The sequence below is a fragment of the Neolamprologus brichardi genome, chromosome 7, assembly GCF_056152115.1.
Source record: "Neolamprologus brichardi isolate AB-2024 chromosome 7, ASM5615211v1, whole genome shotgun sequence".
Taxonomy (NCBI): Eukaryota; Metazoa; Chordata; class Actinopteri; order Cichliformes; family Cichlidae; genus Neolamprologus; species Neolamprologus brichardi.
This window is the reverse complement of record NC_142110.1, coordinates 49720910-49733418: the sequence shown is the minus strand read 5'-3', so window position 1 is coordinate 49733418 and position 12509 is coordinate 49720910. Positions and strand designations below refer to the sequence as shown.

The 12509-nt window shown below is 38.1% G+C and overlaps 2 protein-coding genes across 2 annotated transcripts in view; one reads left to right on the top strand and one right to left on the bottom strand.

Moving 5' to 3' along the window:
- The window catches only part of grp (gastrin-releasing peptide), a 40653-nt gene extending 29463 nt beyond the window's left edge, over positions 1 to 11190 (bottom strand). The window contains exon 1 of the transcript XR_015719365.1: positions 10971 to 11190. The gene's annotated coding sequence lies outside the window, so the exon portion shown is untranslated. The remainder of the gene's footprint in view (positions 1 to 10970) is intronic.
- oacyl (O-acyltransferase like) lies at positions 1292 to 6454 on the top strand. Its single transcript, XM_087842710.1, has 15 exons — positions 1292 to 1448; positions 2964 to 3097; positions 3187 to 3265; positions 3366 to 3501; positions 3666 to 3859; positions 4031 to 4243; positions 4323 to 4425; positions 4511 to 4612; positions 4741 to 4906; positions 5000 to 5079; positions 5222 to 5332; positions 5514 to 5637; positions 5787 to 5973; positions 6124 to 6266; positions 6362 to 6454. Exons 1-15 carry the CDS (start codon positions 1292 to 1294, stop codon positions 6452 to 6454), a joined length of 2022 nt encoding a protein of 673 aa, XP_087698836.1.
- Positions 11191 to 12509: the final 1319 nt, after the last annotated feature.

Sequence of the window (12509 nt, the reverse complement as noted above, 5' to 3'; positions counted from 1 at the left end):
ACATTCTAACTGAGCCTTCTTTTTTGCATGACTATACAATGTTACATCATGTTTTTGTTTAAAAATATAAAAATTTCAACAATTTCATCACTTATTTCAACACTAAATCCAGTAGCTATCAATGCAAAAGAATCACTGACATTTAGAAAAGTTTCACTCTGCAGTTCCCCTCGGCTTTTGCTTCATTTTTAGTATGTTGTGGCACTTTGTTATGGTTTGACTTCCTGCTACAAAAATTAAGAAAAACTATTCTTTTACTTTTATTGATTGCCCTCCTTTGATGAAGCCACAAAATGTGTGTTCTGTGACAAGAACACAAAATTGTTATTTTTTAGCCCAGTGTGACAATTCAAAATCCTCTTAATCAGCATGAAAAACATAAAATAAACATAAATAACCACACTGTACTGTTATCTTTTAGAATTAAATAACCCAGTAAGGACTATGAGTATCTTGCAGCTAAAGCCCAGTATTGCATAGCTCTAAAGGTACCAGTTAGCTGCAATGTAAAAACAGAAATAAATGTCCATTATTTATTAAAAACTCTCCTTTTCTCTATAGATTCTAATGCTGCACTGTCAGTGACAAAATGTTTTAATCATGCTATGGAGTAAGTAGTTAAAATAAGTGGTGATTGTAGGGTCTTTTCCTCTTTGTAAGAGACACAGAAGCACTTAAGCACTAAACTATTATTAATAGATCAAAATAGGGTTGCATTCTATTAAATATGTGTAATTTCCAATGCTGTTGCTAGGTAAAAACGAGACAGCCCAAGAATGTTTTATAGACAATCGCCCCCTCTAGTGGTCAGTTATTTGGAGTGCTGTACTCAGATGGCTGGATGTGGTGTTTCTTCCATCACTAGAGAAAAGTAGAAAATTGTAGTAATAGTTATAACTGAGCAGAGGAATTTTCAAGTAATTACCTTTGTGTCTCTGTGTCTATTTAATGCTATTTAAATGCGTGAATATGTAAAATAAAATTGGTATATAATAAAAATATAACTTAAAAATGTGTGTTTAAATGGTTATGTGGACTGGTCACCCGTCAAAGCTGCACTTTAATAATGTTGTTCTTGCGTAGTGAGAGAAATCACAGCCTGGATTGTTTTGTTAGCCTCTCATCCTCCTTCATGTAACCAAATCCTGTTTACACCTGCTAGTGAAAACCAGTTAAAGTCATTCAATTTAGCCATGGAAGATGAATTTCACAGTACACTCTGAATGGTGATGTGTTCCCTTCTCTGTTATTTAAACACCTTCTTCCCTAAAAAGAAACAGTCAGAGCCAAAATGATCCTCCGTTTGGTGGCGTTTCTTCTTTTTGTGGGGGGCAGAGGAGCAGTGGAAAACACACAGACTTTGACAGTGTCCCAAGGATGCTTGGAGGATACAAACACTTTTCTCCGGGAAATTAACCAGGATGAACCAAAGGGCTATGCTGTTCTAAGTAAGTGATTGTGATTTTTGTATGGCATTTCTTATGCGCTTGTGTGGAGTGGGCAAGTGGCATTTAATCCACTTTAGCAGAGGAGCCAAGATAGAAAAGTCAAAAATACAGAAATAGATTACAAATTCTCCAGGACAATGCAAGACCATAAGCTTACGTTCATTTTCACCTTCTCAGAGAATAAAAATACTGCTGCTGGAAGCTTCTGAAAATTACAAAGATTAGGTTTTTATGACTGTCATGCTTACATCAGAAATGATCAATGCATACATCAAATCTGTGACTTTAACCTGTGCAGCTGGTGTAGAGCCTATGAAACTGTATAAGTGTTCAAAAGAACCGTAACAATATTTAAATGGTTAAGATGACGATGTTGAAAGTGTTCATTTCATACCTACATTGTAACTAATTCATACTCATTGTGTGCTTATGTATTTTCAGTGAGACAGTAAAAAAGACCAGCCTTGAGGCTAATAACTAACTGTACTACCAGCATAAGGAGTAGCACTGGACATTGCGTGGTCAACACCACCCTCCTGATGGAACCACTGAAATGCAAATCTTTGCGGAGCTGTGATAAGAGGCTATAGCTAATAAATGTAGCTGTTAGCTAACACATACTTTTGTAAGCTAACAGCTAACTTATGAAGAACAAAATACCTAATAAATCAAAATATGCTAATGCTACTCAAGTTCAATGTAAATGTCAGTCACATGGTAAGACCGGCAATACCTGTAAATTTGGCTGCACCCTCAAATACGTCTTTCACTAATAGGCTATCAAGGCTATTTAAGATTGTTAACTGTAGTACCATTTTAAAAATGACCAGCAGCCCATATATGAAGAGCGAATCTGACTAATCAGTGATTTACTCACTACTAGAGCCACCAACTATAGACCTTACGCTCTTAGCTTCAAAATTCACCCCTATCTGTTTTATTTAACTCCCCAGTGTCACAGCAACATTAATGACATCACTGTTTGTTTCACACTTACTAATAAAAGTAGGTATGCCAGCTCAGCAGGGGTCTTAGGACACACGTAAATCCAACCTACTAAACCTACTGTTAATGCCCTACAATCCACCTAGAGGGCGCTCGTGAGTTAGTCTTCAGTGAATAGAGCCAAATGGCAGACTGAAGTATCTAAGCTTGCTCCTGCCACGGGGAAAAAAAATCTTTTTTTGTTATCCAGAAGTCCAAATTTGGGGTTATTTCCTCAAAATTTCAACTTTAAAATTACAAATTTCAAATTATTTTCCGAGAAGATACTAAGTCAAAATTTAACTATATTTTAACTATATTCAATTTTTGGTGGATGCACTAGTATGTGTATGTCGTTTTGTGATCAAAATTAGCAAGACACTTCTTCTTTATTTGTTATCTAAAGGGTGTCTTTAAAACATAGAACTTCATGAAACAGTGAGATTTACTTATATAGTAACACCATGCATCTTTATATCCAATGGGCCTGTGAATGAATGTCTTTTTTTCTTCTTCTGTGTGTTTTGTCAGTGTATGATGCTTTTGGGAAAGTGGGTAGCAATGTTGTAGGAGGTAACACCAACCAGCCTGGTTTGCTGCAGCAGTGCCGCTCTGCTCACGGCCCCAGCTTTTCTGGACAGTACTGCCAGGTGTTCCTTCGGCAGGTAACAACTAACACAATAAAAAGTCAAGACAACCAATAGATATTAGATGAAAGTAAGCATACTTTAAACTAAGTTTTCTTCTTAAACAGGGAAGAGTCCAGTACTTTGTCGGTATTTGTGTACCTGACTCCTGTGAGAAAGATGACGTGCAAACATTGGTGCTTTACGGTCAGTGATTTAAAAATGGATTTATGCGGTATCATCTATACAACACAATATCGCTTCTTTCTTCTTTTTTTAAACGTGACTAATTTTCACTTTTCGACAGACCAGCTTCAGTTTAATCAGATGTCCCTCATTCCTCCTTTACCTTCCATCCTGGTCAATCAGTCCACTCAGGAGATGATCATGACTCACTGTTTGTCCAGCAAAATTGCCCCTGATACATCTGATATCACCTGCCTGTCAGTATACGATTACACTGCTCTCACTTTCTTTACTGGTTTATCTGCATATGCACTTCCATTAGGGTTACCTGTGCAGCAAAGATGAGCATCTCTTGATATGTCCAGGCCTTTAGATCAGGACACCTTGTTTTTGTCTTGTCCAACTTTATTTTCTCCTGCAGGTTTGTCTGTTGTGTAATGGTAGCAATCCCTCTCGGAGCCACCCTGTTAACAGCTATGATAAGGTGGCAGTGGAAAAGAAAGGTCGAACCTACATTAGAGTCTTCCTGCTTAAATGCTGCGCTCAACCTTTACGGGACCCTGAAGACCAGCAGCTCATCTAACAGTGAAACTAATAGCTGGAGTTCAGAAGAAAGTAGTAAGTGCAAAGTGCATCATCTAGATTTACTGAGGAGTAGTACTGCATATCGCACATATTATGGTTACTATCTTCAGTAACCAAATAATACGATTATGTGAGCTGCAGTTATTACAGATGTATTTATATTGAGACAATACTGACCTTGTATAATATTGGTTTTGGCAGATAGCAACCACCCCACACGAACATGCGCTCTTCAAAGCCGTTTGTATGGCTGCCTTCAAGCAATCTCTATACAGAAGACCACCCAGGGCATATTTAGCACCTCCACATCAATTCCAGTCGGAGGCTACGCCTCACTGAATGGCATCCGTGTTCTTAGCCTGTTATGGATCATATGTGGCCACTCTGCACAGTTCCCTGTAATCAACAGCTTGGGTATGACAGTACATTGATGGTGTCATTACTCCATAACACACATATACTTTCACTTATGTTTATAAGACCTGTGTTGCAGATAATTACAAAGACTGGAGGAAAACTGTTGAAAGCAGCCCTTTCTATGTGCTAACCATAAGTGGACCTGTTTTCATGGCTGTCGATACCTTCTTACTGCTGGGGTGAGACTGGAACAATTTCAGATTGACAGTGTAAATATATATTTTTAATTATTTTATTGCCAGCTTAAGAAATTTGATGTTTTAGGGGTCTGCTTAGTGCCAGGTCCCTGCTGGGCTCTATCAACAAGGCTGAAGACAAACTGAGCCTCAGCCTGGTTGGGAACTATCTCTTAAAGCGGATTACAAGGTGTTGTATTTTGATCAGTTAACCAAATTAATTTGTGTCTGCATCACTCTATTTTTACACTCAAGTAAAAGAGGCCTTCTGCATGTGTTATTCGTTTTTTAAATTGCTGTTCTCTGTCCTCTTTGCAGGATTCAGCCACTGCATCTGTTCATTATGTGTCTAACCATTGGCCTTATCTCTCTGGTCAAGTGGGGACCCTACTGGTTCCCATTTATAGACACAGTGATGGATTGTAAGACATACTGGTGGGCTAACTTACTATTGATCAGTAATCTGCTCCCAGTCCATGAGATAGTAAGTTTAACTTATAATTTAGTCCTACATTGGGTATTTTAGAACAGATTTATTTACCTGTTCTTACCCTTTTATCTTCATATCCCTGTGCAGTGTATTCCTTGGACGTGGTACCTGTCTCTAGACTTCCAGTGTTATGCAACCACTCCTCTCTTGGTTTATTTATACAGACTGTATGTTCACATCCTTTAATATAATTCTGAAATACTGTTAAAGTGATTTCTCCATTCTTGACCTAGAGCATCACTAGGAGCAGTATACATTTTTATTAACTCTGTGGTTGTAATCCTATCCCCTCCATGTTTCATTTGTTAGAAATAGGAGTGTGTTTATGGTTGTGGCAGGTGGCCTCCTCCTGATGACTATTGTGGCCAGTGCTATTATGACTGCACACCTGCAGCTACCAGTCTTTCAGCCATCTACAATGTAAGATTCAATGCAAAACAGCGTAGGAGCCAAAAAGCATAAACTGTTTGGTGAAATGAATGTCAAGGGTTTTTGTTTCAGTGTTTCCTTTTTCTACAATGCAAAAACATAATTGAGGCTGTCTACCAACTATGCATCTCTTCTTATGATTTCCCAGAAAATGAACTTGTTTATTTTGCAGGACATCTGAGAATTATGTTTTGTATTACTATGTGAAACCCTACACGAGATACGGGCCATTTCTAATAGGGATCTTGACCGGAATATATCTGACAACAAAGAAAAATCCACTGTTAAAGCAATGGGTGAGAGCATTTTGACAGGCTTCAATCCCAGACCGTGGCATAGTCTTTTCTGAGAATTTAAAAACAGCATGTGCCTTTTGGTTTATAGCCGAGCCAGAATTTGAACATTTGCCACCACACTTATGTGCTTATCATGTCTGTTGTTTCAGTGGCAGGCAGCACTTGGTTGGCTCTGTTGTCTGTCACTTTTGGCTCTTTTGGTTGGATTGCCCTACATCCTGAAGGAGACGCCAGCCAATCCATCTGTGCCACATGCCCTGTATCAAGGGCTGCATAGACCACTCTGGGCACTGGCTGTGACCTGGATTATACTGGCCTGTGAGGAAGGCTATGGAGGTAAACCAGGTGTTGGGATGAACTAAATCCCATATCTTTACATTAACAGTAATAACAATATATGAAAGCACATAGTACGTTAAAGGAAATTGAGTCTGTATGTTCTTATTTGTATATGTCTTTATATTTTCTTGTTTTTTATCACTCCAGGCTTTATCAAGAGGTTCTTATCCTTGACTTTCTGGGTTCCTCTTTCCAATATCAGCTTCGCCTGCTATCTCATACACCCTGTCTTCATCATCCTCCACATTGGCTTTCAAGAGACCCCAATCCATTACACAGACATCAATTTTGTGAGTATTTCATGTTGCACGTTCTATTTTAGTGTGCTTATTTCAAATGATTTGGCACGGTTCTTCATAACATCAGACTTTTCTCCTCTGCTCAGATGTACCTGTTCCTTGGCCACCTGGTGCTGACATTGGCAGTGAGCTACATGCTCACTGTGTTAGTTGAGAAGCCCTACATGCTCCCAAAATAGAGCAGGGCATTGGACGTGCCCAGCTATTAACATCTTTAATAACTACCCTCATTATCTTTGTTTATGCATTGTGACACAGTAAACACAATTAACATATCTGACAAGTCGTCGTGGGTTGATGGAGAAAACATCCTGCAGGGTCACATGACATTTTCTTGACTACATTTTTATTGCCTCACACATCCATGTTCTTTATGCCTTGCAGATACCACACAAGAAAAAGATAATTTGTCACCATGTGTTAACGTAAGGTGCAGACATTTTGAGCAACCCCGCATTTCTTTATATTATTTCAGGAAAATGGGAAATATGTGCAGTGATTTACTGAAGCATGCCAACATAGATGGAAATACAGTAAATAAGGCAAGAACAGAGTTCAAATTCTGAGAAACTGACAAAAAGTTTACGTTTAGTATGACCACCTTTAAGCCCAAACTCTCTTTCTTGAAGTAGTCTTTGGGAGTAGTTCTCCAGGCATCTTGAAGGACATCTTTAAATGTTGGCATCCTTTTATTCTGATCTCGGTCAACATGATCCCACACTGCTTCATCAATGTTGCTGTTTTAGTTATGTCTATGTGCCACTGATTGACTGAAATCCCAAACCATGACAGAGACAGCACTGTGTTTATGGCTGTAGATACTGACTGGTCTTCCTGTCTTCTCTGTACATATTGACAATGATTTGAACCAAAACTTTCAAATTGGGATTCATCACTCCATTACACCCGTTCCCATTGATTTCCAGTCCAGATCTTTTGTAATTTGGGATACCTTAACCATTTCTCCCTGTTTACCCTTCTTAAGAATGGCTTTTTGACAGCTACCCGTCTACTGAGACCATTTTTTGGGGGGCAAACAGTAGATAGATCAGCTGAAGGACCAAATGTATGTCTCAGACCTTGTGTCAAGTCTTTGTTTCCTATTTCTTAAGTGCATGACTTTCAGACATTTTTCATTTGTTGTAGATAGTTGGGCTGCCACTTCGTCTTTTGTCCGGTTTCCTCAAATTTTCAAAGAACGCACGTTCTTTGGGAATCCCTTTGTTGCAAAAAAAAAAAAAAAAAAAAAACAAACTATTATCTTCGGTATTTTTCATAGATTTAATGGAGGAAACTGGGTTAAAAAAAATCATGTTCTTTGTAACAGGCTGCCAATATCAAAATGTTTGAAGATATAATTTGAAATTGGTTGTTTGCTAAGCTATGTGTGGACACAACACTGGTTCATCCCTTTAGGTCGATCGCTTTTTTATGCTTGAGTGATTCATACCCATATGGAAAAGATATATATAAATCTTATAAAGTTTGTATCTGTCTTGTATGAAACTTGTATGAAAAGCCTACAAGAGTGAAAACGCATATAAGATCCCTTGAAAAATTATATAATGAAACTTGTATGTTTTGGATACTTACTAAAAAAAAATATGAAAGTAATGAGAAAGTGGCCACTTTCATGAGTAAATCATATATGTTTTTACTATTTCTTTTCCATATGGGATAGGTCAACGTGAAGAGCATATTAAGAGATTTTTTTTCTAGCAGGAGAAAAAAAAGGAAGAAAACCTAAAACATGAGTAGTCATTTCAACACCAGTGCACTGATAATGAGAGAAAAAGTTGCCAATGTATAAAGAAAAGCTTTGAAAGCCTGGAGAACTAGTGCTCATGATAGTCTGGCCTTGGAAGCAAAATATAAAGAAATGAGCAATGGCTCAGGACTGTTGCATAGTAATGTAGGTATTCAAGCCCATTAGCCCTTTAAGAAAACCGAGCTCTGACTGTACATAGCCAGCCTGTAAGCAAGGTACAGATGTGGTTGTGATTATAGTTATATACCTAAAACAACTACTACATCATTTGTGGTTGAGATATATATATATATATATATATATATATATATATATATATATATATATATATATATATATATATATATATATATATATATATATATATATATATATAATTACAGAAAAATACATCAAACACTCCTCTTTAGTGTCTAAGTGCTTTTCTTGCAGCTGACTCATAGCTCACCCCACCATCCTTTCCCTACCATTAACTGTTCTGGTCAAGACAATACGTTTGAATTAGACCATGTTTTCACTTCACTTTCCATGTCAGTGACTCATCTTAAAGTGAAACTGATTGACGAGATCACGGCAAAAGGTTTTAAATGTTTGGTGACGCAAAACACACGGCTACGTTTCCATGAAAGCACTTAAAGTTACGACAAGTGTGGTTCTATCAAGATGCAAAATGTTTGGTGAGCAGCCTTAAAGAAAATCATTGTTTTCTCCATTGTGCTGCTTTTCTCTGCCACATACTCAAAGACACACATTACATTTTTACCTGAGTAGTCTCTGCTTTTGTAAAGTGTTGTCAAGTGGTTTAAAAACTCTTAATAATAGATCTGTTTAGCTCATGTTTGACACTCTAGTGATGGCAAAAGAAATCTGTATCACTCAAATTTTAGACAAGTTTTCCAGCTGCAGCATTTAGTGTGTCATTATGTAAATAATGTCTTTATACAACAGTGTAACATTAAAGCCAAGTATTTCTTTCATAAGACTGGTGTAATGCATTTCTCTGTTCTGGTGACCTCGCCTTAATTGGTTATGGAACATCATCCTTTAGCTGACGCTCTCACGTACACACAAAAACAAAACACGGCTGTGACGCACACTTCTTTCATGTGCGGGACCATTCTCACCCCCGCCATACTGCCCTAGAAGTTCTGGGAGACAGAGAGAGAGAGGGAGCACATGTCGGGCTGAACAAGTTGGTGTAACAACATGGTGTAAAAATACATCTTGCTTTGGTAAGATGATACTTTTCTCTCCATGACTACACGACTCCATGGGGCCACGTCCCAATGACATGCTCGTGATGGAGCAACTTGTCTGTCAAATGCTTTTAAAAAATAGTTTTAAGGTTTGTAATGCTGCAAAAATACTTTACGATTGTGTTTTTGTGTAACAAATAAAACTCTATCCAACCAACAGAACGAAGAAATTGGAATATGGACCTTAGGTTGACTAACATCTTCCTCTCACCCTCTGCTCTATGGGGTCTAGGGGACTGTCCAGAACAGAGCTAGCCCTCTTTACTAGTCTATTAAACCATTTCCTATCCCTCTCCGTGCTTCCACCTCCCCAGCAGAGAACCGTATAAAAGATAGCAGAAGCCATCACAGTGTCATAAAAGGTCCTTTGTAATGTTCTGCACATCCCAAAAGACTTCAGCCTTCCCAGCAAATGGAGCTGACTTTGGCCCTTCTTGTTTTGACCAGTCCAGTTTATTGTTAAGGTGAACACCCAGAAATGTGTACGTCGGTCCACTTGGTACCGATCAAGCCTGCCGCCATCATGAAATGCAGAGTTTTGGAGCCAAATACACATGGATGGAAACTAAACCAAAAACAAAACAAACTCTAACAAAGTCCGTTAGGAGGATAAACTAAATCCACAACTGGCTGGAGAAATGTGGGGAAGGTTAAGAGACGCACAGAGAAGGGCAACCTGGGAAAGCAGACATGGCTTCCCCTGGAAAGGGAAAAACTAAACTAAACCCAAGACACTGAAGAAATCCCCAAATTAAAACTAGAAGTGAGAATTACAAGTAAACAGAGAAACACCATCACAGGTATGTACTTATCATAGGGGTGATTAAGACTCAAAAAGCAAACTAAGACTCCAAAAGAAGAAAATATAAAGCTGAATGAAAAACACCAAACAAAGGATTCAACCACAAGACCCAGAAACAGACCTAGGCCAGGATCATGACAGCCACAGCACCCTGTGAATCTATGGCAGAAAAAATGCATATCCTTTAACAGTTACATTATAACAAGTTCAGATTTATTAAATCAATAATTTTTCCATCTATACAATTCAGGGGAGGTAAAACTCATTCCAACTGCCAATGGACAAAAGGCAAGGCGCATACTCAACAACACATTCACACCTACAGCCTAACTCCATGCATGTGTTTGGACTGTGATTTCATTTTTTAAATCTAAAATGTTACCACAAAATACCAAATCCGGCCTCAGATCTTTTTTCTAAAGTAAAATAACAGAAGATCCCAACAGAAGAATGAAAATTTAAGTAAAAACAAATGCAGCGAAGACAAACAGATACACACTAAATGTCCATTTATATTCCCTGTGTTGCTTGGTAGATTTTCAAAGCCCCCGACAGGAAAGCAACAGCTGTGAGGACGCGAGCGTTACATAATGGCACAAATGAGTAAAATGATATGACACGGTTTTAATGGTTTGTGTCCTCATCCAGTCATTCAGGAAACGTGTCACTGATTTGCATGCGCAACAAACAATTATGACGCAGTGCTTTGTCAAAGCTGTTGTTGTTGTTTTAGAGTTTGAAAGGATTAAACCAAAATTGTCATGGTCCTGGGTCGGTGACCCAGCGCTTTCAGTTGATGATTATCACTTTCTAGTTTATTTCTGATCTTGTATTGGTTGTTGGTGTTTGGTTGTGTTTATCTTCCCTACCTGCGTCTCCCTCGGTGCTCTGTTCATGTCCTCGTGTTGTTATGTAAAACAGTCTGTGTGTTTCCTGTTTTACTTTGTAGGGTTGTGTCTCGTTATGTCCATTAGTTCCAGCTGTGTCCCCTCCTGTGTGCCATTTCCTGATTACCTAGTGTGTGTATTTATAGTGGGTGTCGGTCTGTGTTCGTTGTCGGCTCGTCTGTGTTTCATGGTGTCCGTTCCTCGTCTGTGTCTCTCTGCCGCCCACCCCATTTGTATGATCCGGTTTGTTATTTAGCTATCCCAGTTTTGGTTTATGTTCTGTCCTGCCCTCAGTTCTGTTATATGTACACTGTAAATTAAACCCTCACTCATATCATCATATCGGCTGTCTGCATTTTGGGTCCTCCGTTTCCTCCACACCACACGGCTCACCCCGCCAGCCGTGACAAAAATAGTCATAGAAAATCTGTTACACTGATATTTTTTTTTCTCTTAGTTTTGATGTATTGCTGTTTTATTGGACAGTGCTGGCTCCTAAACTACTATTTACAATGTGCTGATTTTAAAGCGGTAAAATGATCTGTTCCCATCCTCTCACCTGTTCCAGGGAGGATGATGCAACAGCCTTGAAGCACTTAGTTATAAATCTGTCCATCCCTTAAAGACAGGAACATGGGAAAGATTAGCCAAGAGAGAAGATATTTTACAGTTTGTCCTGCTGATAAAGAGCTCCCTTATGACCACACCAAAGTAATGAAGTAATAGATAATAATAAATAACAGTTAACTTCCTGTTTTTTCACCATCTACTATTGGAATGTCTGTTTTGGTTTGTTTTGCTCATAATGGGTCCACAGTGAAAAAATAATCCTTTCATTGTTCATTATAATTCACAAATACTTTCAGTTTTATAATTAGAGGACTTGGATTAGATTTATTTCTTACAATTTTCAGCCCTAAGATTTGTAATGATCTAATTTCTCCATAAGCATTTCATTTTGTGCAGAAAAACTGAGATGAAGTGTACATTTTGAATTTCTTTTTTCCGATATAAAGATATATTTGAGAGTAAATGTGTAGTTAAACTTCTTTGGGCTGATAGAAAAAGTAGTTTCATCCACCTAAGAACAAAGTGGTCCATGATTTAAAATGAATTTGACATCACTGTCCTAAAGTAACCAAATGACTCATCTTCAGATTCTTTCTTCACATTTAGCATACGATGAGTATGGTATAGCACTATAAGACGATCACTCTCTGAATCCACATCTCAAAAGATAATTTGCTTCGTTTCCCAGGACTCTTCACTCTGACAACAGGGCATTGTTGCTTTGCCAGAGTAGTTGAAGAGGTATTAATTTCTCAAGGAAAATGTCCCTCATTGTTAAAGGTGTGCCGCTAGCACAGTTTAATCAGACAGGAACTTTAATTACATGAAAATAACTGAAATAGTATATGCTGTATTTTATTATGTGTGTAATATCTGTTTTTATTTAAATACTGCTGTAAACTGGGGTTACTGGGGATGGGACAGAAACAAACAAGATTTTAAGATTTTTTT

Bases quoted from the DNA above. Each gene is read 5' to 3' on its own strand.
- oacyl (XM_087842710.1), top strand. From the start codon at position 1,292: ATGATCCTCCGTTTGGTGGCGTTTCTTCTTTTTGTGGGGGGCAGAGGA. The intron at 3,098-3,186 runs GTAACAACTAAC...CTTCTTAAACAG, and splicing joins GCCAGGTGTTCCTTCGGCAG to GGAAGAGTCCAGTACTTTGT. The intron at 5,333-5,513 runs GTAAGATTCAAT...TTTATTTTGCAG, and splicing joins GTCTTTCAGCCATCTACAAT to GACATCTGAGAATTATGTTT.